We start from the raw sequence: 27,880 nt of genomic DNA, 5'->3' as shown, positions 1-27,880 counted from the left end.
AAGAGAAATTCCATTTAAAATAATTGTAGATACAATATGTTGTTTACAGGAAACACACTTAAAGCAGGGAGATACATATAGAGTAAAGGTAAAAGGTTGGAGCAGAATCTATTATGCTTCAGGTAAAGCCAAAAAAGCAGGGGTAGCCATCCTTATCTCAGATCAAGCAAAAGCAGAAGTAGATCTAGTTAAAAGAGATAAGGAAGGAAACTATATCCTGCTGAAAGGTAGCATAAAAATAATTGTAGATATTATAAAATATTTGGGAGTCTATCTGCTAAGACAATATCAACAACTATATGAACACAATTACAAAACACTTTCCACACAAATAAAGTCAGATCTAATCTCTTGAAAAAATATTAAATGCTCATGGGTAGGCTCAACTAATGTAATGAAAATGACACTATTACCTAAATTAATCTATTTATTCAGTGACATACCAATCAAACTCCTAAGAAATTCTTTCACAGAGTTAGAAAAAATAACAAAATTCATCTGGAAGAACAAAAGGTCAAGAATTTCAAGGAAATTAATGAAACAAAATGCAAATGAAGGTGGCTTAGCTGTGCCAGACCTAAAACTATATTCACATTCATCACCAAAACCATTTGGTACTGGTTAAGAAATAAGAGTAGTTGATCAGTGGAATAGATTAGATTTACAGAACAAAATAGTCAATGAGTATAGTAATCTAGTGTTTGACAAACCCAAAGACCCTAGGTTTTGGAATAAGAGCTCACTATTTGACAAATAAACTACTGAGAAAATTGGAAGCTATTATGGCAGAAACTAGGCATGGACCCATACCTAACACCCTCTACCAAGATAAGATGGAAATAGGTTCATGATTTAGGCATACCTCTCAGAAAAAAATTGGAACAGGGGGTTTTGCAGGAATGAATGTTTTAAAAAAATCATGTATATATTTTAGAAATAAAAAGCTATATATATATTTTTAAAAAGCCATCTGCACCCAGAGAAAGGATTGTAGGGATCAAGTGTGGATCACAACATTGTATTTTCCCTTTCTTGTTATTGTTTGCTTGCACTTTGTTTTCTTTCTCATTTTTTCCCTTTTTAGTCTGATTTTTCTTATGTAGCATGGTAATTATAGAAACATGTTTAGAAGAATTGCACATGTTTAACATATATTGGATTACTTGCCATCTGGTGGGAGGAAGAAAAAAAAAGTAGAACGCAAGGTTTTGCAAGGGAGAATGTTGGAAGCTATGCATGTGTTTTGAAAATAAAAAGCTTTATATTTAAAAAAGAAGAATCACCCAAAGGACGTGGGAGTTTCTAGTCAGAAGTGGGCTCTGCTCTTTTTTAGGAAAAGGAAGAATAACTACAAAATAGAGAAGAGCTTTAATATGTGATGCAGTCCCTCCCTTCAGCAGACAGATTGGTCAGTTCCCTTCTGACAGTCTTTCTGATAAAATCTGTGTATGTTTCCTTCAAATAGAAGTATGTCCCCTGTTCTATTAATGAAGCCAGGTGCTATGTATAAAAGTTATCGAGCAAGAAGGCCTGCAAAAACCTTTGGCTGTGTCCTTGATCCAGCTGCTTTTAGGCCTGAGCCCCTTTGCAGAAACTTTAAGGTCAGCTTCCCGATACTGTAACAGGTGTTTTAACCCTTCCCTTCATCCCGACTTTGTGCCTGAATAAACTCTTGTGACTGACTACAGGCTACTTCCCCTAACGCTATCACTGATGTGACCCCCTCCGATTTCTTTTCTTTATAGTCAAGTCACAACCTCTATGGAAACAGAACAGAACAGAGAATAATCTCTCACCATTTATTACAGACTTAATCACTGTTGATTGAATTTAATGATCACTAGACCGGGAAGAAAAGTCAAAGGTCGAGGAGTCCAAGCCTCCCCTTTAATAGAAGACAGTTCAAAGGTCTTAGCTCAAGGTCTTAAAGGGGCGTCAAGGAGGAAAGGCATAATTTCAACAGCGGTCCGGTGACTCCCTTCCTTACTAGGCCAAGACTCCAAATTCACTGCCCTTTTTCACTGCTCAAGCGAGGAATTCATTGAAGTGCCTATCGAATTGTCTAGAGAAAGGGTCTGGGCCTCGACCCTGGGGCCCTAAAGGAACTGGAGGGAGAAGAGGAGAGGAAGTGGCCAAGAACTTCCGGTCTCTTCTTTCCCCTCAGGATCTCGGGGCCCAGGCTGCGGTCTCCGTGAGCCCACGTCCTTCTTTCTCCCACCTCCCAGTTACGGCCCTGGCCCTTCACACACAAACAAAACAAGACGGCATGTTTGACCTAGGAAGGAAGCAGTCTTAAATGTCGGGGGAAGCCAGAATCCGTAGCTGTTCTGTGTACAGGGCCCCTACGTGACAACAGAAGAGCGACACCCGACGTCTCTAAGAACTCTACGATCTTTCCGCAGGGAGGGGTAGTGAAGCTGCGCGGGCAAGCGAGTTGGTGTCAGCGCATGCGCCGAGAGCACGGTCGGGAGCGCGTGGGCTGGATAGCGGGCCCTTGGGCTCCTCCAGGAATGGAGCCCCGGAGCCGAGAGGCAGCTTCGCCTCCGGAGACTCCGTGTGGGGCCGCGGGGGCGGGGCTAGGCCGGCCGCGCCCCTTGGCTCCTTAGGACTAGAGCCGGAGGCTCTAGATCCGTACGGCCGGTTCTGGGGCACAGCAGACCTGGAGGAGCTGGAGCTGGAGCGCGGCGGGGCCCCGGCCCCGGCCGCACAGCGGCTCCTTCCCGCGGGGCCCTTCCAGGCTGGGGAAGTGCTGGGGACGGACGCCAAGGTGCTCGTGGTCGGTGGCGACGGCGGGAGATGCGGAGCTGGTAACGTGCTACGCTGGTTCACTTCCCTTGTGCTGTACGCTGCCTTCCTAGGGCTGGTGAGAGCCTGGGGCCGGGAGGAGAGATTTAAAGCGCGTCCTGCACTTGGGAAGTTCGGGGGACCGTCGGGCAGCCGCGTCCTTGAAGGGACTGCTGCTCCCGCGGAGCTTAAAGGGTACAAACCACTGCGGTCCCACAGCCGTCCTTGGAGGCGGGGCCACTTATCATCCCCATTTCGCAGGTGGGAAAAGTGGAGCAGGGCCACACGGAGAGCAGAGAGCCCTCCGAGTCCTTCTGTTCCACGTACTTCATGCCCATACCCCAGAGTACACTTAACATTTCTCGTGCTTTGCACCTACCGTAACCAAACCAGGGGTCGAGCCCTGAAATGGACCTGCTCGCTAAAGCTCCACCCCTTGCCCCCAAATCCTTCCCCTAGCTGCTGTCCTGCCCCGATCCCCTGGGGCTCCTGCTGGGAGCTCAGCTACCCATAGGTAACCTGCCCGGCTCCCCCACTTCGGGTGGTTATTGGAGTGTCTGGTTAGAGCCGCAGAATAATTCCAAATGCCTCTTCTCCTTGAGCCGCGAAAGCCTCTGCAAAATAGAGGAGTTGGACTAGATGGTCTCTGGAAACCCTTCCAGCTCCACGCGATCGGGATCGGGGTCTGGGTCAGACCTCCTTCCTTCGGAACTTGCTACTGTTAGCCTAGGCCTGAGATGACCTTTAGGCAGGGCAGAGTATGTGTTATTAGATTTAAGATCAGCTGTGTATTCCAGTGGCTGAAGACCTGGGCTTGGATTCAAATCCCCACTTTACTTACTGTTTGACCTCAGGCAGACTACAACTGAAGCTTCCGTTTACCTTCTTCATCTGTAAAATGGAGGAGCTGGATTAGGCGATCTACTTCTGGATCCCTTTTTGAAGCCCAGCGCTTTTGAAAGGCTCTGACTTGTTGAATTCCCTCTGGAAAATGCCTGTTAGCTACAGCCCTGATGACACTTTTTCTTTAGGAATAAAAATTACTTCTTAGAAGTTTTTTTTTTAATTTTTTTTCCTAGAAGCTTTTCTTGCAAAGGAACTATTTTCATAGATATTTAATGCTGATTAATTGGGTGGTTTTTTTTGTAAGTGTAGTTATCGTTCCCATAGTATTACTGAGCAAGTATGTGCAGTTTGATTATATTGTGTTTTTTCCCCCGTTAGAGAATGGTCTTCTAGTGATCCAGAACAATATTTCGTATGTTTGATACATATTGTATAGGACAGATATGCAATAATTGTAATAGGGTCATTGATTAGAAAGGGACCACAATGGTCTGATCCAGAAACTGAAATTCAGAACGCAAACATGACTTGCCAAGCATCTCAGAAGAATTAAGTAGTAGAACCATGATGGTCCCCCTAAGTCCAAATTCAGTGCCCTTTCCCTGGCATCACATTGTCTTCCAAATGACTGTATTAGAACAGATGTTTGTACAAATGATTTGTTATTTTAAGAAAACTTGTGTAAATAGTATTTTTTCCAATTACATTTAAAGACAATTTTCAATATCCATTTTTGAACAAGATTTTGAGTTCCAATTTTTCTTTCTCCCATTTCCCTTCCCTCCCTCCCTCTCTCCCCAAGACAGCAAGATATAGGTTATACATTCACAGTCTTGCAAAACATGTCCACTTGAGGCATGTTGTGGAAGAAGAAACAGAATAAAAGAAAAAAAAAAGGAAAAAAAAAACCCAAAGAAAATGAAAATAGTATTATCCCATCTGCATTCCAACTACCAGCTCTTTCTCTGGATGTGTAGAGCATTTTCCACGAGTCTTTGGGAATTCTTGAATCATTTGTATTACCAATAAGAGTTAGGTCAGTCAATTGTAATTGATCATCATACAATATTGCTGTTACTGTGTACAATATTCTGGTTCTCATTTCACTCAGCATCAGCTTATGAAAGTCTTTCCAAAGGGGACATTTCCCCCTTTTCCAGTTCTTTGCCACCACTATAGTGGTGCTATAAAAGTGCTACTATAAAAAGTTTAGTACGGGTAGATAACTTTTCTCTTTGATGATCTCTCTTTGAGATACAGACCTTGTAGTGGTATTGCTAGATCAAAGAGTACACTGTTTGCCTTTTGAGAACAGTTCCAAATTACTCTTGAATCATTCTGATCAGTTCACAACTCCATTAGTAATGTATTAGTATCTCAATTTTCTTGCATCTTCTACAACATTTATCATTTTCCTTCTCTCTGGCTGCAGATGGCTCTCTTCATCACAAGATCATTGGAAGTAGCCTAAATCATCTCATTGTTGAAAAGAACCACGTCCATCAGAATTGATCATCATATAATCTTGTTGCCATGTATAATGATCTTCTGGTTTTGCTCATTTCATTCAGCATCAGTTCATGTAAGTCTCTCCAGGCCTTTTTGAAATCCTCCTGCTGATCATTTCCTATAGAACAATAATATTCCATTACATTCATATTCTACAATTTATTCAGCCATTCTCTAATGGGTATCCTTTCAGTTTTCTCTTGCCATTACATAAAGGGCTGCCACAAACATTTTTACACATGTGGGTCCCTTTCCCTCTTTTATGATCTCTGTATACAGGCCCAGCAGAGACACTGCTGGATCACAGGTATGCACAGTTTGATAGCACTTTGACTATCAAATTGTTCTCCAGAGACACTGATGCATTGTTGGTGGAGTTGTGAAAGAATCCAACCATTCTGGAGAGCAATCTGGAATTATGCCCCAAAAGTTATCAAAATGTATATACCCTTTGATCTAGCAGTGCTACTACTGGGCTTATATCCCAAGGAAATACTAAAGAAGGGAAAGGGACCTGTATATGCCAAAATGTTTGTGGCAGCTCTTGTTGTAGTGGCTAGAAACTGAAAAATGAATGGATGCCCATCAGATGGAGAATGAGCGGGTAAATTGTGGTATATGAAGGTTATGGAATATTATTGTTCTGTAAGAAATGTCCAGCAGGATGATTACAGAGAGGCCTGGAGAGACATCAACTGATGCTGAGTGAAATGAGCAGAAGCAGGACATCAACAATGATACTGTTGAGGATGTATTCTGATGGAAGTGGATATCTTCAACATAGAGAAGAGCTAATTCAGTTCCAGTTGATCAATGATGGACAGAATCAGCTACACTCAGAAAAGGGACACTGGGAAATGAGTGTAAACTGTTTGCATTTTTGTTTTTCTTCCCAGGTTATTTTTACCTTCTGAATCCAATTCTTCTTGTGCAACAAGAGAACTGTTCGGTTCTTCACACATATATTGTATCTAGGATATACTATAACACATTTAACACTGCCTCTCATCTAGGGGAGAGGGTGGAGGGAGGGGAGGGAAAAGTTGAACAGAAGTGAGTATAAGGGATTATGTTGTAAAAAATTACCCATGTGTATGTTCTGTCAACAAAAAGTTATAATAATAAAAATAAAAAGATTCTTTAAAAAATTGTTCTCCAGAATAGTTGAATCAGTTTATAACTCTACCAACAATGTATTAGAGACCCAGTTTTCCCACATCCCCTCCAATATTTGTTATTTTTTTTCCTGCCATCTTAGCCAATCTGAGAGGTATGAATTGTCTTAGTTTGGAATTCAGAATTGTCTTAATTTGTATTTCTCCGATCAATAATGATTTAGTCAGATTCTAGTCAATTTTCATATTGACTAGAAATGGTTTCAATTTCTTGATCTGAAAATTGTCTGTTCATATCCTTTGACCATTTATCATTTGGAGAATGCCTTGAATTCTTATAAATTTGAGTCAATTCTCTATTATTTTAGAAATGAATGTAAAATTTTTCCCCCAGTTTATTGCTTCCCTTCTAATCTTATCTGCCTTAGTTTTGTTTGTACAATACCTTTTTAACTTAATATAATCAAAATTTTGAATTTCATAATGTACCCCAGTTCTTTGGCCACAAATTCCTTCATTCTTCACAGATCTGAAAAACAATGTGATGTTGTTCTCCTTTGTTCTCCTAATTTGCTTACAGTATCACTTTGTCTAAATCATGAACCCATTTTCACCTTTTCTTGGTTTAGGGTGTTAGGTGTGGGGTCAGTGCCTAGTTTCTGCCATACTAATTTCCAATGTTCCCAGCAATTTTTGTCAGACAGTGAGTTCTTATCCCAGAAGCTAAGGTCTTTGGATTTATCAAACACTAGATTACTATAATCATTGACTATTGTATGATTTGTATTCTTATAAATTTGACTCAATTCTTTATATTTTAGAAATGAGACTTTTATTAGAAATACTTCCTGTAAAAATTGTTTCCCAGCTTTCTGCTTCCCCTCTAATCTTGACTGCATTGGTTTTGTTTGTGCAGAACTTTTTTAATTTAATGAAATAAAAATTATCCATTTTGCATTTCATAATATTCTTTACTTCTTGTTTGATTATAAATATTTCCTTCTCCAAAATCAGAGTTAGACAGTAGCCCTTGTAATTTGCTTATAGTATTGCCCTTTATGTCTAAAAAATGAACCATTTCAGCCTTATCTTGGTATAAGATGTGAGATGTTCATCTATGCTTAGTTTCTGCCATACTATTTTCCAGTTATCCCAGCAGTTTTTCCTCAAATAGTGAATTCTTATCTGAGAAACTAGAGTGTTTGGGTTTATCAGATTACTATAGTCTTTGACTACTGTATCTTGTGTACCTAACCTGAATAGATCCACCACTCTTTCTTAGCCAGTATCAAATGGTTTTGATGACTGTTGCTTTATAATGCAATTTTAAGTCTAGTATTTCAAGAGCCTGATGACTTGGTGTAACTCTGCCTCACTTCAATTCATGTTCAAGTCAAAACATCACTTGTGAATGTCTTTCTTTCCTTTGGAAAGGAAGGAGAACCACCACTCACAATATGATCTATATCTGTGGTACTCTTTTAAGTTCTCCACAAGATTTTTACCCAATGTTCTGCAGTATTTGGGGGGGGGGAGGCTCTATTGACATTTGTGAGTACCTGTGCAGGCCATCCATTGTTATCTCTTACTCTAATCACTTCAAGGTTCATTTCTTTTTCTGGTCATATACTTTGATATTCCCTTCTATTTAGCTTCTTGCATGTAATTCAAATACTTAATCATTATGCCCACTATATGTCTCTCTATTGTTCTTTGGGTGACTTTCAGTTTTGATTCTAAAGATGGTTCATAACTATATAGTCTCACTGGAAAAATATTAGTGCCAAAAAAGTACTTGTTTTGGGGAGAAATTTGGTGACCTTGAAAGTGCTATTTATTGATTAGAGAAACAAATTAAAACAAATATGAGGGACCAACTCACTTGACAAATTGGCTAATATGACAGAAAAGGAAAATGACAAATGTTAAAAGGAGATATGGAAAAAGTAGGTAACAAATGCACTATTACTGGGATTATAAATGGATCTAACTATTCTAGAAAGCAATTTAGAACTTTCCCAAAGGCCTATAAAATTGCCTACTCTTTATACCACTATGTATCCTAAAGAGATCAGAGAAAAGGAAAAAGACATATGTACAAAAATACTTAGAGCAACTCTTTTTATGGTGTCCATCAATTGAGGAATGGCTGACAAGAGCTATGGTAAATGATTGTGATGAAATACTATTATGTTGTAAAAAAAAATGATAAGCAGAATAATTTTATAAAAATCTGGAAAGACATGAACTGATGCAAAGTGAAGTGAGCAGAAGTAGGAAAACATTGTACATGATCAACTGTGGTTTATATTATTCTAATCAGTATAGTGATCTAAGATGATACTGAAAGATTTGTGATGAAATGTTATTCATTTCAAGAGAAAGAATTGTTGGAACCTTAGTGCATACTGAAACACAATTGTTTTCCACTTTATTTTTCTTGCCTTTATTTTTTGTTTGTTTTTGCAATATGGGTCCTGTAAAAATATGTTTACCAAGATTTCACACATATAATTGATATATTTCTTGTCTTCAGAATGGGTAGGGTAGGAGTAGGAGGCAGAGAATTTGGAACTTAAAAAAATAATTTAAAAAATAAATAAATTTTAAAAGGAAAGAAGTGCTCTATATTGTTTCCCAAATGCAATTTAGAATTTTCCACTCTGTCACTTTGTTTTGTTGTTTGTCCTTCATTCTTGAAGAAGACCATGACTTCAGGAAGGTGATGCCATGACATGCAAGTAAATTGGATTTAAGGGAGGGAAGGCTGTGCAAGGTCACCTGCCTCACTTTCCCCTCCAGAGCCTTCTGGGTCCAGTGACAAGATATAGATCAGAACAACTGGAGATGGCCTTGAATGCCTTGGCCTTTTTAAACTAGGGTCTTCAATAGGTCTCAGATTGATTGAGGCTGCACTCATTCAGAGGCAAGGAATCTTCTCTTTCACCTAGTCAAAAACAAAAAACTGAAAAACCCTAACTAGTTAATTAGGTAAATCTGGGAGGGAAAAGACCCTGTGGATTTCTGATCAAAGCAGAAATGATTGCTATTTACATTGAATCCGAGTCATGACCAAATGGGGCTTGGCCTATTGGTGGCCATTCAGTAAAAATCAGAATGGCTTTGGTTTAAGCCATGGTCCCTAAGAAAGAAATTTAGCCAGTAAACACCAAGATATCTTGGGAGGGTTCAGAGATCCAAAAGAAAAAAAAAATCTTGTAAAAGCATCAGTAGGTAAGGTTATGTTAGCTCCAGTTTACTGTCTAATTACAGGATCTTTCTCTTCTTGGTCTCTTGTACAGAGATAGGGAGGGGTTTGGGGCTCGGTGTTCCTGGTTCTTAGTAGGATCTCTTTCCAGTCCAGCCATCACCGTGGGGAACAATTGTAGCTCATGCTACATAATCAAACCACCACGCCTTACTTGATTGTCCCCTTCCCTTTGAACCTGGTGGAGATAGTCCAAGACTCAAGACTGAGAATTGCAGTATAGCCTGTGTATTGGTCTTGCTTCCAGCCCAACCCCTTTAACCATCATTAAAGCAAGCAACTATTGAAGAGAAGGAGCTGCTATTCCCACCCCCTTCACTTTCACTGAAAAGCAGATGCGGTAGACCAGGTTTTTCAGCAGCCATAGGTATTAAAGACATGGAAAAGAAAGTTCTCTCCTCCAATGTCCTCCGCAGTTCCAACATTAGAAATAGATAAGGTGTTATCAGTGGAAATAACATTAAAGGTTGATAGAGCTGTGAATTGGTCTAGCAATTTGGAATTATGTTGTAAAAGACATTAAATTATACATGCCCTTTTGATCTTATGGGCTTATATATTGCAACAAGAAAGAGTCATGTACAAAAATGGACCAGATCTTTTTGTAGTAGCAAAGAAATGTAAATTCAAGAATCAATTATCTGTTGGGACAAATTGTGGAATATGAACATAATAGAATGTTGTTATGATATAAATAGCAAAAAGGACAAAGAAACCTGGGAAGACTTTAACTAATACAAGGTGAAGTGCTCAGAGCCAGAAGAATATGTAATAACAACATTATGAAGAAAAACAACTTTGAAAAACTTGAAAACTCTGATTAATACAATGATTATCATGATTTCAGAGGAAAGAAGCCTCTCTTGATAGTCGATAGACCCAGGATACAGATTGAAACATGCATTTTTGGATTCAGGCAGTGTGGGAATTAAATTGATTGAATTTGTATATTGTTATCTTTTTTTTTTTTTTTCCTGGGGGAAATGGAGTGGTGATAATAGGTAGAGACAAATTAGCAAAAAAAGAAAAGAAAGAAGGCCGGTTATTGTCTTTTTTTTTTTTAATTTCAAAAATAGAAGTAACATAAAAAAGCATATGAACCAGACACCTTTGAAAGCTAAAGGTTGAATAATACGCTTAGAAAGAAAGAAAAGGAAACTTTATACTAAAATTTTCAATTTTAAGTATGGTAATTTTTTTTTGTTTTATGCATATGGAAATGTTTGGGTTTTGGGGGTTTTGGGTGCTTATTAAATTCAGGAAAAAAATAAATTTTGAAAAAAGAAATGATGTTTTAAGCAGATGAATTTGCTTTGCCATTCTCCCTTAAGAAATACTGGGCCTACTTATCTAACTTATGGTTCAAATCCATATGTGTTGTCTACCACATTAGAATGTGAGTTCCCTCAAGAACAATTATCAATTTAACTTAATTCAAATTTAATTAATTAACAATTTCTCTTTGTATACCCAAGACTCACATGGTGCTTTGAATGTAATGTTGTAAGTGCTCAGGAAATGCTTTGTTATTTATTCATTCAAATTTATGTTCTGATATACTAATTTAATGGACATCATCCATATGCATATTATGGTTGGATAACAGGAAAATTGTAGGATCTCATAAATGGGATTCACAAGTAGTCCAAAGAGGGCATCCTAACAGTTCACATAGAAAGAGTAGAGTCAAGTAGCCACTTAACTTTTGACACAAAAATGATTATTGTTCAGACCACAGAAGTGTACATATTAATTTAATGATTTAATAATAATTTAAATAATTTAATGATTTAATAATGATTTAATGATTTATGTTTGTGTTTTGTTTTTTTAAATCCTTAGGGTCTGAGTGTTGCTATAGTAGGACCTACATTTCAAGACTTGGCTGTAAATGTGAACCGCAACATCAGTGATATTTCTTATATTTTTGTGGGCCGTGCATGTGGGTATCTAGGTGGTTCTGTGATTGGTGGATGTCTCTTTGATGCTGTGAATTACAATTTAATTTTGGGTAAGTAGAGTTATCTTAAGTTATCTTTTGACTTTTGAATAAATTTGTATTAATGTTGAGGCTCAGCTTTTGACACAATCAGACTGTGCAACCCTGAATATTTAAACTCCTAGTGCCTTAAACAACTAACTAATACTATAAATTGCTTAGCAGGATGTTGAACTCCATTGGTAGAGGCAGTTTTCTCATTTGGAGTTTCCTTTATTAGTGAAACAATAGATCTAATGGAAAAATATGAAAGTTAATTTTAACAGGAATTAATAGCTATCTGTGTATATGTTTGTATTGTATTAAGATTTTGTTCATATATTTTACTTAGCAGTTAGTGAGTAGTTTGTATGATTCCAACAGTTAACTGAATTTTCCACATTCTGCTCCAAAGATGGAAAGCTAAGTTTTATTCTGTGAGGAGATGGGTCACCTCTAGAAAGTGTCCTGGATCTTTATATCTACTCAGAAACTCATTTTTACCCCAGGTTATCATGTGGAATTCAGTCTTTTAAATCAGGACTATATGATTCTTAGAATCAGAAAGGATCTCAGATGTAATTTAGTGCAAGTCATACTGGAATATGATTTGGTTTTGCAATATTCATAACAAATTTCTATCCAGGTTTCTTGATATATTTTCATCTACAAATACCTGCTATGGTAGTCTGTTACATTTTTTTTTTTTCCTGAGTCTGGGGTTAAGTGACTTGCCCAGGGTCACACAGCTAGGAAGTGTTAAGTGTCTGAGACCACATTTGAACTCCGGTCCTCCTGAATTCAAGGCTGGTGCTCTATCCACTGCGCCACCTAGCTGCCCCCATCTGTTACATTTCTGAACAATTTTGGTTGTTAGAAAGTTTTTTCTTTTATCAAGATAAAATCTGATTCTCTACAACATTTACCTATTATTCCTAGTTCTATCTCTCGGGACTAAGCAGAGCAAGTTTTAATTCATTTTTGATTTGATAACCATTCAAGAATTAAGAGGTAGCTATCTTGTTCTCTGTAAGTTTTCAGACTAAACATCCTATATTGGGTCATGGTTGATATGGGGAGATTACTCTAGATCTAAAGGAGATTCTGACTCTGGGACCACAGGACTGGGTCAGCAGCAATAGATTGTATCTGGGGACTCAAGCATCTAGCTGTGATGAAGGCTGAATGGGTGTGTGTTGACTTCTCTTCCATGATATTGCATGTGACAATTAAGAAATTTTTCATAGTTTTTATATCAGACCTCTCTTCCTCACCTTTGAAATCTGTGGTGAAACCTTTTAATTTATAAATCTGCATTCAAATCATGAGGTATTATTTATTGAATTTAACAGAACAAAATAGAAATTCATTTTGTTGAAGGTAAGAGACTTTTCTAACAGATGAAAATATTTGAAAGTCAAAATCCTATTTAAATTTTTTTAACTAAAATTAATTTAAAAGTAATAATTTTCCCACAGAAGTGACTTCTAGTGTCTAGATTAGTTGAAGTCAATAAAAGTGATACCTTTAAGAAATTAGTACATTATCTTCCATTGTCCATTCTGCTATGGTGCTTTTATGCCCAAGTTTATTCTTGACAGACCCTGGATGAGCAGATCACTTCACCTTTTTGGAACTTAGTTTCCTCATGATAAATAATAATGGAGGTTGAACTAGGTGACCTTTTTAGGTTGGATCCTGTAATCCTAAACTGTCTCCAGTGTTATTTAAAGTCTAATTCTTGTGACTTTTACAGTAACTTTCGTTAGGGGTGGTAGAATTCACTGCCCTTCCTTTAGTACATTTGATTGATTTTTCCAGGAAAAAAAAAAGGATATTAAGACTGAATGAAAAAAAGGATTGAATGGATTAAAAAAGAAATCCTGAAATTTCCTTTCTTTATTCTACTATATTACTATAAAGCTCTATCACATGCAGTATGATTATAAACAATAGAAGTATATGTATTTGGATGATTTTATATTTTATGACCTATGAAGATTAAGAAGTGCAATTTTAATGAAGATAACCACTTATGCTGAATTATGAATCAAGAGGTATGAATGTTAATAGAACTGTCAGCAAGTGAGCTTAGCTGATTCCTTGGAAAATCAGAGAATGGATACCTAAAGAGATAAGGAAATGGTGATTACACTGCATGTTCATCAAGAACCAAACATATCCTGATTAACCTCATTTCCTTTTTTGTCAGGATTACTAAAATAAGTAAAGGAATGCTGTAGATATGATTTATCTAGGCTTTAGCAAAGCTTTCGATGAAGTATCTCATATTTTTATTATAGGAGAAACGGAAAGATCTAGATTAGAGAAACTCTAGTCAGATGTATTCAGGACTGAGGACCCTCCCTAAAGAATAATTGTTAAGGGTTCAAAGGCAAGATCTCTCGTGGGGCAGTTCCCTAGGGATCTATCTTGGGTCCTGTGCTGTTTAGCATACCAAGCTGGAAGGGAGATAACTAATACATTGGATGACCAAATCAGAATCCCAAAGAATCTTGATTGGCCAGAAAATTAGACTGTATCTAACAAAATACATTTATTAAGGTTTAAAGGTAAATGTTTTTTAGGAACAAAAATGAGTACAAGATGGAGGAGGCACAGTGAAATGGCAATAATGAAAAAGATAGGCCAGGCTCCAAAAAAAAGCAAATGGAGTCTTGAACTTCATTAATGAGCATAGCTCCAGGAATAGAGAGAGATGATAATCCTACTGTATCCTATTCTCAGCAGACCTGCTGTGCCACAATTATGTTTATTTCTTGGCACCATGTAGTAATTTTTTTTTGTAGTAATTTGATAGCTATATTTTAGTATTCTTGGTTTCCTTTATAGCATGTGTGATCGATTAGATCAATTAGAACTTCTCTAGACCTCAATTTTCTCATTGATAAAATGGAAGCAGGATTGTAATAGATCAGAAATATCAAACAAATAGAAATGAGTCCTTGCTGGCTGCATATTGATTTAGAAAACTACTTAATAACATCCATGTTGTATTTTTATCGATTTCGTTCAACATTTCTCAGTTAGTTTGACACTTTTGGACCAGAAGGACTTTTAATCTGAATCAGTCTTATCTCCCTGATGTCATGAGTCCTCTTTAAGAACAAAGATCAAACAACAGCAATGACCAAAAGAAGGACCTGTAAGGAAGGTTTCTTCTAGCTCTAAATCTGTGATTCTGTGGGTTCACCAGACTTGTTCAGTATAAGTTTATGAGAAGCTTTTGTCTTTCTGTTGATAAATCTGTGGTCCAAATTTTGGGACAATTGATAATACTTATTTTCTCAATTCGTAAACAACGGGAGCTGGTGTCCTGAATAAGGGAAAACTTTTGAAATAGCTGTCTGGAGTTTCATTTGAATCCCACCAGGTAATAGTAAGAAAAAAGAATTTCATTCCTCATCTTGCTAAATTCAGTAGTGCCACTGACTTAGTTATCTTTCCCAGTATGTTTTTTTTTTTTTAATTTTTTATTTTATTTTATAATTATAACATTTTTTGACAGTACATATGCATGGGTAATTTTTTACAACATTATCCCTTGCACTTACTTCTATTCAGATTCTTTCCCTTCCTCCCCCAACCCCCTCCCCCAGATGGCAAGCAGTCTTATATATGTTAAATATATTACAGTATAATTTAGATACAATATATGTGTGTAGAACCGAATTTTTTGTTGCACAGGAAGAATTGGATTCAGAAGGTAAAAATAACAGTTTACATTCATTTCCCAGTGTTCCTTTTCTGGATGTAGCTGGTTCTGTCCATCATTAATCAATTGGAATTGGATTAGCTCTTCTCTATGTTGAAGAAATCCACTTCCATTAGCATACATCCTCGTACAGTATCATTGTTGAAGTGTATAATGATCTTCTGGTTCTGCTCGTTTCACTCAGCTTCAGTTGATGTAAGTCTCTCCAAGCCTCTCTGTATTCCTCCTGTTGGTCATTTCTTATAGAACAATAATATTCCATAACATTCATATACCATAGTTTACCCAACCATTCTCCAATTGATGGACATCCATTCATCTTCCAGCTTCTAGCCACTATGAAAAGGGCTGCCACAAACATTTTGGCACATACAGGACCCTTTCCCTTCTCTAGTAGTTCCTTGGGGTATAAGCCCAGTAGTAGTATGGCTGGGTCAAAGGGTATGCACATTTTGATAACTTTTTGGGCATAATTCCAGATTGCTCTCCAGAATGGTTGGATTCTTTCACAACACCAACAATGCATCAGTGTCCCAGTTTTCCCACAGCCCCTCCAACATTCATCATTATTTGTTCCTGTCATCTTAGCCAATCTGACAGGTGTGTAATGATACCTCAGAGTTGTCTTAATTTGCATTTCTCTGATCAATAGTGATTTGGAACACTCTTTCATATGAGTGGAAATAGTTTTAATTTCATCATCTGAAAATTGTCTGTTCATATCCTTTGACCATTTATCAATTGGAGAATGGCTTGATTTCTTATAAATTAAAGTCAATTCTCTGTATATTTTGGAGATGAGGCCTTTATCAGAACCTTTAACTGTAAAAATTTTTTCCCAATTTGTTACTTCCCTTCTAATCTTGTTTGCATTAGTTTTGTTTGTGCAGAAACTTTTTAATTTGGTGTAATCAAAATGTTCTATTTTGTGATCAATAATGGTCTCTAGTTCTCCCTTGGACACAAACTCCTTCCTCCTCCACAAGTCTGAGAGGTAAACTATCCCATGTTCCTCCAATTTATTTATGATTTCGTTCTTTATGCCTAAATCTTGGACCCATTTTGATCTAATCTTAGTATGTGGTATTAAATGTGGGTCCATGCCTAGTTTCTGCCATACTAATTTCCAGTTTTCCCAGCAGTTTTTGTCAAATAATGAATTCTTATCCCAAAATTTGGGATCTTTGGGTTTGTCAAAGATTAGATTGCTATTTTTATTCACTATCTTGCCCTGTGAACCTAACCTATGCCACTGATCAACTAGTCTATTTCTTAGCCAATACCAAATGGTTTTGGTGACTGTTGCTTTATAACACAGCTCCAAATCAGGTACACCTAGACCACCTTCCTCTGACTTTTTTTTCATTAGTTCCCTTGCAATTCTCGACCTTTTATTCTTCCATATGAATTTTGTTGTTATTTTTTCTAGGTCATTAAAATAGTTTCTTGGGAGTCTGATTGGTATAGCACTAAATAAATAGATTAGTTTGGGGAGTATTGTCATCTTTATTATATTCGCTCGGCCTATCCAAGAGCACTGAATGTCTTTCCAATTATTTAAATCTGACTTTATTTTTGTGGCAAGTGTTTTGTAATTTTGCTCATATAATCCCTGACTCTCCTTTGGTAGATATATTCCCAAATATTTGATACTATCGACTGTTATTTTGAATGGAATTTCTCTTTGTATCTCTTGCTGTTGGATTGTGTTGGTAATGTATAAAAATCCTGAGGATTTATGTGGATTTATTTTGTATCCTGCGACTTTACTAAAATTCTGAATTATTTCTAATAGCTTTTTAGCAGAGTCTTTGGGGTTCTCTAAGTATACCATCATGTCATCTGCGAAAAGTGACAATTTGATTTCTTCATTTCCTACTCTAATTCCTTGGATCTCTTTCTCGGCTCTTATTGCCAAGGCTAGAGTTTCTAGTACTATATTGAATAGTAATGGTGATAGTGGGCAACCTTGTTTCACTCCTGATCTTACAGGGAAAGGTTCTAGTTTATCACCATTACATATGATGTTTACTGAAGGTTTTAAATATATGCTCCTTATTATTTTAAGGAATAGTCCATTTATTCCTATACTCTCAAGCGTTTTTAGTAGGAATGGATGTTGGATTTTATCAAATGCCTTTTCTGCATCTATTGAGATGATCATATGGTTTTTATTAATTTGATTATTAATATGGTCAATTATACTAATAGTTTTCCTAATATTAAATTAGCCCTGCATTCCTGGTATAAATCCCACTTGGTCATAGTGTATTATCCTGGGGATGATTTTCTGAAGTCTATTTGCTAATATCTTATTTAAGATTTTAGCATCAATATTCATTAAGGAAATTGGTCTATAGTTTTCTTTCTCAGTTTTCGATCTACCTGGTTTAGGTATCAGTACCATGTCTGTGTCATAGAAGGAATTTGGTAGGACTCCTTCAATCCCTATTTTTTCAAATAGTTTACATAGCATTGGAGTTAGTTGTTCTTTAAATGTTTGGTAGAATTCACCTGTAAATCCATCTGGTCCTGGGGACTTTTTCTTAGGAAGTTGGTTAATACCTTGGTCTATTTCTTTTTCTGAGATGGGACTATTTAGACTACTTACTTCTTCCTCTGTTAATCTGGGCAAGCTATATTTTTGAAGGTATTCTTCCATTTCATTTAAGTTATCGAATTTATCGGCATAAAGTTTAGCAAAGTAGCTCCTAACTATTGTTCTAATTTCCTCTTCGTTAGTGGTGAGTTCACCCTTTTCATTTTCAAGACTATCAATTTGCTTTTTCTCTTTCCTTTTTTTAATCAGGTTTACTAAGGGTTTGTCTATTTTGTTGGTTTTTTCATAAAACCAACTCTTAGTTTTATTAATTAATTCAATAGTTTTTTTACTTTCAATTTTATTAATCTCACCTTTTATTTTTTGAATTTCAAGTTTTGTGTTTGTCTGGGGGTTTTTAATTTGTTCCTTTTCTAGCAATTTTAGTTGTAAACCCAATTCGTTGGCCCTCTCTTTCTCTATTTTATGCAGGTAGGCCTGTAGAGATATAAAACTTCCCCTAATTACTGCTTTGGCTGTATCCCACACATTTTGGTATGATGTCTCATTATTGTCATTTTCTTGGGTGAAGTTATTAATTATGTCTATGATTTGCTGTTTTACCCAATCATTCTTTAGTATAAGATTATTTAGTTTCCAATTATTTTTTGGTCTATTTTCCCCTGGCTTTTTATTAAATGTTATTTTGATTGCATTATGGTCTGAAAAGGATGCATTTACTATTTCTGCCTTACTGCATTTGATTTTGAGGTTTTTATGCCCTAGTATATGATCAATTTTTGTATAGGTTCCATGAACTGCTGAGAAGAAAGTATATTCCTTTCTGTTTCCATTTAGCTTTCGCCAAAGATCTATCATATCAAACTTTTCTAGTATTCTATTTACCTCTTTGACTTCTTTCTTATTTATTTTGTGGTTTGATTTATCTAATTCTGATAGTGCAAGGTTGAGATCTCCCACTATTATAGTTTTGCTATCTATTTCCTCTTGCAGCTCTCTTAATTTCTCTTTTAAGAATTTAGATGCTGCACCACTTGGTGCATACATGTTTAATATTGATACTGCTTCACTATTGATGCTTCCCTTTAGCAGGATATAATGCCCTTCCTTATCTCTTTTAATTAGATCAATTTTTGTTTTTGCTTGATCTGAGATGAGGATGGCTACTCCTGCTTTTTTGGTTTTGCCTGAAGCATAATAGATTCTGCTCCACCCTTTTACTTTTAGTTTGAATGTCTCATCCTGTTTCAGGTGTGTTTCCTGTAAACAACATATAGTAGGATTCTGACTTTTAATCCAGTCTGCTAACTGCTTCCTCTTTATGAGGCAGTTTGCCCCATTCACATTTATGGTTAGAAGGACTAATTCTATATTGCTTGCCATCCTATTAACCCCTGCTTATGCTTTTCCCCTTTCCTTCCCTTTTACCCTCCTATCCAGTATTCAACTGGTAAACACCACTTGCTTTTCACAGCCCTCCCTTTTTAGGATCCCTCCCCCACCTTAAAGATCCTCCCCTTATTTTACCCCTTTTCCTCAAAATTACTGTATTCCCTTCCCCTTAGCTTACTCCTTCCCTCTCACTTTTCAATGAAGTGGAAGAAGTTTCACCATAAATCGAATATGTCTATTGATACACGCTATGTTCATCTCCCTCCTTTCTTTCTCTCAGATATAATAGGTTACCTTTGCCTCTTCATGAGATGTAGTACCACCACTTTATACTTTTTTATGATATAATCTCCTTTCCACCTCTAGTTTCTAAGACAAATTGTACATATGTTCTTTACATATTTTTTTTGACAGAAGTATAGTTCTCAAGATTTCTTTTTACCTTTTTTAGAAGTCTCTTGAGTTCTGTATTTGAAGATCAAACCTTTTATGTAGGTCTGGTTTTTTCATCAAAAATAGATGGAATTCATTTATTTCGTTAAATGTCCATCTTCTTCCCTGGAAAACGATGCTCATTCTTGCTGGGTAAGTTATTCTTGGCTGCATAGCAAGTTCCTTAGCCTTTCGGAATATCATGTTCCAGGCCCTGCGTTCTTTTAATGTGGACGCTGCTAGATCCTGTGTTATCCTTATTGTGGATCCTCTATATCTGAATTGTTTTTTTTCTAGCAGCTTCCAATATCTTTTCCTTTGTCTGATGGTTCTTGAACTTGGCCACTATATTTCTTGGCGTTTTGATTTTAGGGTCCCTTTCAGTAGGTGATCGATGAATTTTCTCAATGTCTATTTTACCCTCTGTTTCCAAAACGTCTGGGCAGTTCTCTTTGATAATTTCCTCGAAAATGGTGTCCAAGCTTTTTTTTTCCTCCCATTTTTCAGGGAGTCCGATTATTCTCAAATTGTCTCTCCTGGATCTGTTTTCCAGGTCTGTTGTCTTTCTGGTAAGGTACTTGACAGTCTTTTCAATTGTTTCATTTCTCTGGTTTTGCTTGACTACCTCTTGATTTCTCCTTGAGTCATTCATTTCTACTTGTTCCAGTCTAATTTTCAATGATGTATTTTCTTCACTCACTTTTTTTATATCTCTTTGTAATTGTCCAATTGAGTTTTTATCTTCTATGGAATTTTTTTCCATTTTATCCATTTTATTTTTTAGAGAGCTGATTTCTTTTTCCAGCTCTCTAATCCTGTTTTCCTTGGAGTTGTTTACCTTTTCCAGCTCACTAATCCTGTTTTCCTTGGAGTTGTTTACCTTTTCCAGCTCACTAATCTTGTTTCTCAATGATTTGATTTCTTTATCCACTCTGTCTTTGAATGCATGGGATGACTTCTCCAGGCTCTCTTGCCAAGCTTCCCTTTCCTTTTCCCATTTCTCTTCCAGCTCTCTTGTGAGAGCCCTTCTGATTTCCTCTATGAGGTTCTTTTGTATTGAGGAGCAGCTTATATCCCTCCCAGGGGATACATCTGGGGACAGTCTGTTCCTAGTCTCCTCAGCATTTGAAGTCTGCTCCCTCTCCACACAGAAGCTGTCAATGGTTAGAGCCCTTTTGAATTTTTTGTTCATTTTGTCAGAGCAGGAATCAAAGAAAACAAACTGACAAGAGAAACAATTGGTCTGTTTTGCGGGGGATGGGGCTGGATGGTATTAATGGGCTTCCTCTACAGACTGGGGGTAGGGCAGCAGAGAGCCACTAACAGAACAGCGATGACTGTACTGAGTCTGTGCTCTGAGGCTCCGAGAACGCACTGAGTCAGTCCAGGTGGGGGTTGGGGGCGGCCGGGTTCTGAGAGACGTTGGCTTTCTGGGGTTTTAATCTTCACCTCCAGTGTTTACACCCTCTCCACCGCTCCTGGCTTGCTGCCAAGACGGAGCATCCACACTGGGGCAAAAGCCCTTTCACAGAAACGGCAGAGATCACACCCCTCCCCCTCGGGTCTGAGCTGTGTGAGCTGCCTGTCTTGCTCTGGCTGTCTGCCCTCAGTCTGCGCCCAGTCTGATTGACCCTCCCCCAAACAAACACAGACCTTTTCTGGCGACTTTCAAGGATGTCTTCTCTTGGTGATAATTTGTGGATTTCTTTCTGGGTCAAGCATTAAGTCAGAGGCTTGTCATGAAGTAAGTTCTGAGAGAAAACGAGGAGCTCAAGCAGCTGTCTGCCTCCACGCCGCCATCTTGGCCGGAAGTCCTTTCCCAGTATGTTAATAAATATTTTTTAATGTGTACTCGGCAGTCACTCCAAAGGCTTCAACTCAAAGGCAAAGACTTTTACAAAAAGTCTGTTGAAAACTGAAATTTCCTTATTTCTTTATTTCACTAAGGCAGATTTTCTGATTTCCCATGGCTGACTTTGTGTTGAAGAATAGATAGTCTTCATCCTCAACCAGTTTATTTTGATCTAATTTTAATCATTTTAGAAGAGAATGTTTTTATGATAATGATGACCCATGAATTTGTATTTTGTACCTAATTTTTACCTTTTTCTCAGGAATATCAATGCTGGGGACATCTATTGGTCTCTATCTTGTCCCCTTTTGCAAGAAAGCAATATTACTGGTTGTTATGATGACAGTCTTTGGAATTTCCACTGGAATTTTAGACACAGGTAAGTGAATATTCTGCTATCATTCTTGGGTGGAGGAGAGGAGGAAGGAAAGCGAAGATAGCTTCTTTTAGAAAACAATAGAACAGATTCTGTTTTTTAACTTGTCAACCAGTTAAACTCTCCCATCTGACACTTGGTCCTGGGATGGCTGTTGTTCTTATTTACTATATTTACTAAATTATAAATTTATTGTAGTAAATTTATAATTCTGTAATGGCATATAATATAATTACATAAAATATTATATGATGTAATTAATAGTATAATATTTGTTAAGTTCTTCTTATTTAATAATAATTGTAAGTTTGGGTATGGGGGCCTACTGTTGTGACTTGTGACTACTCTGCTTCATAAACAGTATGTGGTTATTAGGATCTCCTAGAGAGGAAGATTTGACTAACTTTAACTAATTACGTTGTTCACATAACAGAATGGCAATTTTTACTTATACAGAGTGATTGTTTAAAACCTAATCCACATTTGGATCTAGAGTCTGAGTAAGTAGATTAAATTCAGTGGGTATTTACTAGTACTAATTAATTTGCCTATTATGCTCAAGGTAAGCATTGGAATGAATGCAAAGGTAATTAGAGCTAAATTAAAACCTGTTCCTTGCCCCGCCTTTGTTTTTTTCATTTTTTTCTTTTTCTTCAAGATTCTTATGTTCTTCTGCTAAATCATTCTCTAATTATCTGACCTCTTTGATACCTATTAAACCCTTTGCTATTTAATTTTGTATGTTTGTAAAAATATATATGTAATATACATACATGTATTTATTCAGATGTACATATACAGACACAAAAATTTAGGAAAAGAACAGGTTGAATATAGGATTTCATCAGCATAGAGATCCACCAGTGAGGAAACAAATGAGATTGGCAGCTGTTGAGTAATTTACTATCTTTCAGACTGGCCAAAACAGTAAATCTAATTTTTTTCCCCAAGTAGTCAGTTTTGGAGTCAGAAAGACCTGAGTTGTTGTATGTGTGATCCTGGACAGGTCGTTTAACTTTTCACTGCCTTACATGTGTGTGCATGTACATACATGTAAAACAATCTTTTCATTTCACCCCCCCTTCCATCCATACTGTAGCTTCTTGTGTTTCTCCCTCTCCCCTACTTTGCTGTAGTGGCTGAGGATGTGGGAATAAAGACTTGGGGCTTTTAGCTCAATTTGTTGGGTAGTTTGTCTGCACATCTGTAAAGAGTTAGAGACTATCTGTTTGCATCACCTGACCTTTGTGTAGTTGCAGGTGTTAGCAGGTCCTGATAGGTCCTAAAAAAGAGCTTAGCAGGCATCTGCAGGTGCTTGTGTACTGAAAACCTTGTGCTGCACTTGGTGTGTACATGTTGCCTTAAATAGGTATCTAGTGCTATATCTTCACAGAAATTTTACTAACTTTAATGTTATCTGATGATTTAAAACTGAATAGTAAGTTTTATTTTGAAGCACAGTTTGTCACTTCTGTGATATGATCCCATTAGGTGGATGTTTTTAGTACTGTAGGGCCTTTTCAGTCTTTGCAGTTCTTGGACTGAGCCTTTGAATGTTTGATAGAATATTATTAGTACCTCTCTAAGGGCTGTCCTTCTGCTTCCCTGTGTCTTACTCCTTGACCCTTCCACATCCTTTTCTGATTATACATGTGCTTGATGATGTCTTTTATACACTTGTTGTGAACCAGTTGTTATTTACACATTTCAGAATACTTATTCCCACTTTCTGTCCCTTCGTTGTCATTTGAGTCACTTGAACATTTTAATTCTTTATAGAGAATATGGCATTAACACAAGATTTTGCAAAGGTGAATGCTGAAAATTATCTCTTCATGTATTTGGGAAAATAAAGTACTATTCAAAAAAAAGAGAGAGAACATAACTTTTTATGATTAGGTTCATTGAGTAAAATAGCGCTGTTCACTATATCTGCAGAATTAATTTTTAAAACTTAAATGATACAAAAGTGCTTCATAAGTATCAGATTTTCCTGAGTTTTGAAAGTGGGTTAGTAGCATTTAGCTTTCTTTCTTTTTTTCTTTTTTTTGTGGGAGGGATAAGGTAGTTGGGATTAAGTGACTTGCCCAGGGTCACACATCTAGGAAGTGTTAAGTGTCTGAGGCCAGATTTGACTCAGGTCCTCCAGACTGCAGGACTGGTGCTCTGTCAAAACACTGCTGCACCATCTGCCTGCTCCCTTAGCAGCATTTGGTTAGCCTTTTGGGATGTAAGGACAAGAGGTGAATCTTGACTTATGATGTCACCAGCATTATGAATCCCAAATGGGGAAACACCCTCTAGCAAGGCGTATTAGCAACTCTTCTGCAACTTAAAAGTCTCAGAGAGACATCCAGGAGCACCTAGCATGCATATATCAGAGATGGGATGCAAACCCAGATCTTCCTGTCTCCCAGACTGGCTCCCTGCCTTCCTCTTGGCTTAGAAAATTATAGTTTATACTTAAACCTCTTCTGAAGAGAATTACTACATTGACTTTGAAGAGACCAGCGGCATGTCAAATTGTTAACACAGAAATGTATTTCTTTTTATTATTTGTAGGTGGCAATGTCCTCATCCTGAATATATGGAGGGGTGAAGCAGCTCCCCATCTACAAGCCCTGCACTTTACTTTTGCCTTGGGGGCCTTTTTGGCCCCCTTGCTGGCCAAGTTGGCCTTGGGCAGCACTGTGCTCTCTGACCACCATGGGATAGCTGGCGTGGCAAACTACTCGGAACTCCCGCAGTCCCCTGCAGCCGACTTAGGTGCCATCTTTGGAGTACCTGCTAATGAGAGTTTGCTGTGGACTTATGCTATTATAGGAACTTATATCTTGATAATGTTTTTCTTCTTTGTTGTTTTATTTTTCCAAAAAATTCCAAATCAAGAGAAAACAAAAGCAGCTACTGAGAGATCTCGAACTGCGAAATACCAGAATGTTCTTATTGGTCTCCTTTTTATATTCTTCTTTTTTTACGTAGGAGCAGAGGTCACCTATGGTTCTTATGTTTTCTCTTTTGCAACACTTCACGCCGGCATGAGTGAAAGCCAGGGAGCAGGCTTGAACTCTGCCTTCTGGGGGTCGTTCGCGACCTGCAGGGGAATGGCGATCATTTTTGCCTCGTGTCTGCAGCCTGGGACCATGCTCATACTGAGCAATGTGGGCAGCTTGCTTTCCTCTCTGGTTCTCGTGATTTTTGATAAGAACCATATTTGTCTTTGGGTGGCTACTGTGATGTACGGGGCTTCAATGGCCACCACATTTCCTAGTGGCATTTCCTGGATTGAACAGTATATGACCATTAAAGGCAAATATGCTGCTATGTTTGTAATTGGTGCTGCCCTGGGAGAAATGGTCATTCCTGTGGTGGTTGGCTCTCTCCAAGGAAAGTACCCCCATCTTCCTGGGGTTCTGTATGTTTCACTGGGGTCAGCTATTGCAACAGGAGTTTTGTTTCCTATCATGTACAAGCTGGCCACAGTGTCTCTTGATAGTAAGATTCAGGAAAGCAGGAAGAGTGAAGACCAGAAAGCTCTCCTGGCTCCCTCAGGATGTAATGATGACGACGAAGATGATTACAGAGAAGAGGATACTGAAGAAGAATGGAACAAAGTCGACTTTGAAATGATTGAAATGAACAGTACAATGAGAAATTCAGTAATAAAGACATCCAGAAAAATTTTGAGCGAATCTCCCACAGAACTCTCTAAACAGTTATTGTCAAATAACGTACCATTTAGTTCTTCTTTGGTTGTTCATGACAACTCCACTGTGAAGCCTCTCAGCCTTGACAGGGAAAAAAATGACTAAAAGTAAAAGACAAATTAGTTGTTGATTTGCTGTAACAACTGTTGACTTTAAGGAGGCAGATCAGAATAGATCATTAACATTTTCAAATACATTTTAGGGCTTGGTACTTCTAGCTCTGATTACAACAAATGAAAAATTCTGGTGTGTCATGTCAGCCTAGAGTCTTTGACAATGAAAGAAGGTCAAGTATGGTCAGGTATTTTACTGTAAAGTAACCTCCTCCATGCAGAATATGCTAAGTAGGCACAAATATTTAAGAAATTTCTTACTAGCATGAGTCATTTAAAAGTGATCGAAGAGAAGCATAATTACCAAAATTCAGGAAACTATTGGTAGAATTGGTAAATAGCCAACTCTAATCAGTATGAGTTGATAAAACTTTGCGAAAGAATCAACTTTTTTGTCTCAAAAAATTTCTTAACCTGGACATATATATTCCATAGAATATTTCTATTCTATGGTATTTTTTCTATGTTGTAACAAATTAGCTCCATGATCTTGCCTAAATCACTTAATTTCTCTCATTCTTAGTTTTTTTACTTATAAAAATGAGAGTATTTGATTTTGATCACCAAAGTCTAAAATTCTTTGTATGGTAATGAGATATTCTCCAAAAGACTATTATACATTAATTTTAGTTGTGCAAGTTGTCAATAAGGACCTTAAGGAGTAGTGGAAAGAAGAGAAGAGAGAAATGACAAATCATTTTAAGACTGTACTTTTAATAACGAATTTAGTGGCTTGAAAATTTCACATATTTTATTGTTTAATACTTTGAGTTGTCTAATGAGGACATCCTATAACTCAGCTGTCAGGAAGTTTATACTGTTGACAGTTATATTTTTTTAAAAAGCTATTGAAAATCAGTAATTTATTTTTCTATGCTAATTATTTTTCTTTGAATTTGAAGGGAGAATTTGCATATCTAAATGTTTGTATTTAAAAAATAGCTTAGTATTCCTACATTAGTAGTTAAGACCAATAAGAAAGGACCCTTCCAAAGACTTATTAGTTAGTTCTGCTACAATTTTGTTTCTATGCTTTGCAAAGCTAGAAGTTCAATTATATATCTGTGTACCTAAGTTTTGGTTGATAATCACATTCATAAGAAACTGATTTATCAATGTAGAATGCCAATTCGTTTAGATTAAGGGATTTGCCTTTGCAGATTTATATGCCCCTGATGCCTTGCCAGGGCAAGCTTCTTCCTGTTGTTTCATACCCAGGAAACCAGAAGAAACTTTAGAATGCTACTCAGTGACTCTGGGGTCCATGAAAAAGAAATAGAGCATCTTTCAAAGGCTGTTTCCTTATATATAAAATAGAAAACTTGATAAGTTTTCCTTCACAGTAGATAGTCTGGAGAATCCTACATTATTAACTTCATTTAAAGTATGCCTCTTCATAAACATTATGGTTTTTCCCTAACTGACCACACTTTCGAATTCTCCATTTCTACCTTAGTACACAGTATGCCTTTCTCTCATCTAGTTCCTGTGCTTCTGGAGGTGTACTTGTGCTAACTTCCCAGTGAACCACTGCTGTCTAGTGCTTCAGTATGCATCCCTTTTATCATCTTACCTTGTTTCTAAGGCAGACCAGCCTTTGATCCTCGGAAAGCTTTTATTTGTTTGCTACATCAGGCTACATTGAAACCTTAATTTTAGGCAAAGAGTGATGGGAAGTATACAAGAGAAGAAAAACTGTCCTATGCTTTTTATAACTATCCTTGTCCCTGAGCTAAACCTCCAAGCTTACAGATACCTTATTTGCTCGTTCTACAAGCTGGAGTATGGGGTGTCAGAGTAAAGCAGTAATTATGTTAGCAGCTGAATGGAAAGGGCTAGGCTGAGCTGGAAAATGGCATTTATCATATCTTTTTTATACCTCCTCTTGGAGGATGAATGGCATGGTTGTCTATGGCCCAGGAAGAGATGGGGAAAAATAAGATAACAGGAGAATATAGAAAATATATAGAATCTCCTGAAAAGGTACTACCATCATAGGCTACATTTTGGATAGCCTTGGTGGTTTTATACATATATTCAGATCTAGATTGTATTTTTCATATTGTTAAAAGAAGAATTGAAACTATATAGCTAGAACTAGATTGTATTTTTCATATTATCAAGAGAAGAACCGAAATTTAGATGGCTAGAAATTAGTGATATTAAAAGATCACTTCTCTGGGAAATGGGTCGTGATATCCAACATCTGTAT

The 27,880-nt window shown here is 37.1% G+C and overlaps 1 protein-coding gene across 1 annotated transcript; it reads left to right on the top strand.

Annotated features, from left to right (window-relative positions):
• Positions 1–1,469: 1,469 nt before the first annotated feature.
• MFSD4B (major facilitator superfamily domain containing 4B) lies at positions 1,470–26,339 on the top strand. Its single transcript, XM_074264695.1, has 6 exons — positions 1,470–1,601; positions 1,991–2,264; positions 2,382–2,863; positions 11,365–11,533; positions 21,735–21,851; positions 24,411–26,339. Exons 1-6 carry the CDS (start codon positions 1,470–1,472, stop codon positions 25,658–25,660), a joined length of 2,424 nt encoding a protein of 807 aa, XP_074120796.1. The 3' UTR covers positions 25,661–26,339.
• Positions 26,340–27,880: the final 1,541 nt, after the last annotated feature.

The sequence above is a fragment of the Sminthopsis crassicaudata genome, chromosome 4 (assembly GCF_048593235.1).
Source record: "Sminthopsis crassicaudata isolate SCR6 chromosome 4, ASM4859323v1, whole genome shotgun sequence".
Taxonomy (NCBI): domain Eukaryota; kingdom Metazoa; phylum Chordata; class Mammalia; order Dasyuromorphia; family Dasyuridae; genus Sminthopsis; species Sminthopsis crassicaudata.
This window is presented reverse-complemented; position numbering and strand designations above follow the sequence as displayed.